General features: G+C 36.7%; 1 protein-coding gene across 1 annotated transcript in view; it reads right to left on the bottom strand.

Annotated features, from left to right (window-relative positions):
- Positions 1–641, bottom strand: part of LOC107572555 (serine/threonine-protein phosphatase 6 regulatory ankyrin repeat subunit A-like) — a 32310-nt gene that overhangs the window by 11761 nt on the left and 19908 nt on the right. Inside the window, exon 10 of the mRNA XM_016258977.1 lies at positions 109–227. Within this exon, the coding sequence (XP_016114463.1) occupies positions 109–227 (119 nt within the window). The remainder of the gene's footprint in view (positions 1–108; positions 228–641) is intronic.

Genomic DNA, 641 nt, shown 5'->3' with positions numbered 1-641 from the left:
GTGTGTGTGTGTGTGTGTGGTTGACCTGCGGAGTGTACGGCGCTCCTCTTGTGTGTGTAGTCCTTCAGCATCATGGACGCGCCCTGATTGATCAGAATATCCACACACTCCACGTGACCCTTAAACGCCGCCAGACTGAGAGCCGTGTGACCCTGTGGCGTCCTCACATCCAGATCCAGCAGAGACTGCACCAGAACCTCCAGAGCGTGATGGTGACCGTGATACGCCTGGAAACACACACATAACAACTTCAGTTTTCAAATGTCATTACTGTAATCAACATAAAATATTATAAAACAGATTTTAACTCTAAAATCTGACTGGATGAGCCACATTTTAAAGCAATCTAGCAAATCTTTGACTTGCATATTGAATCTATACTGGACTAATAAACCATATTATTTGGTTGAAGACTTGTTTAATGTGATTATTAATGAACATAGGTGCCTTTTTTATTTTTTGAACATTATGCCTAACAAGACTATAGTACACTGTAATACACTGTTATTTTAGTATTATTTAAATGCTTTGAAAGTGTTTATTCATATTTTTAATTAGCTTTTTATATTTTCGCTTCTCGTTTGAGTTTTAGTTTAAGTTTTATTATTTTGTTCATGTGCTTGTCATTTTATTATTTTTTA

This window comes from Sinocyclocheilus grahami, unplaced genomic scaffold (genome assembly GCF_001515645.1).
Source record: "Sinocyclocheilus grahami isolate Dianchi unplaced genomic scaffold, SAMN03320097.WGS_v1.1 scaffold1773.1, whole genome shotgun sequence".
Taxonomy (NCBI): domain Eukaryota; kingdom Metazoa; phylum Chordata; class Actinopteri; order Cypriniformes; family Cyprinidae; genus Sinocyclocheilus; species Sinocyclocheilus grahami.
This window is presented reverse-complemented; position numbering and strand designations above follow the sequence as displayed.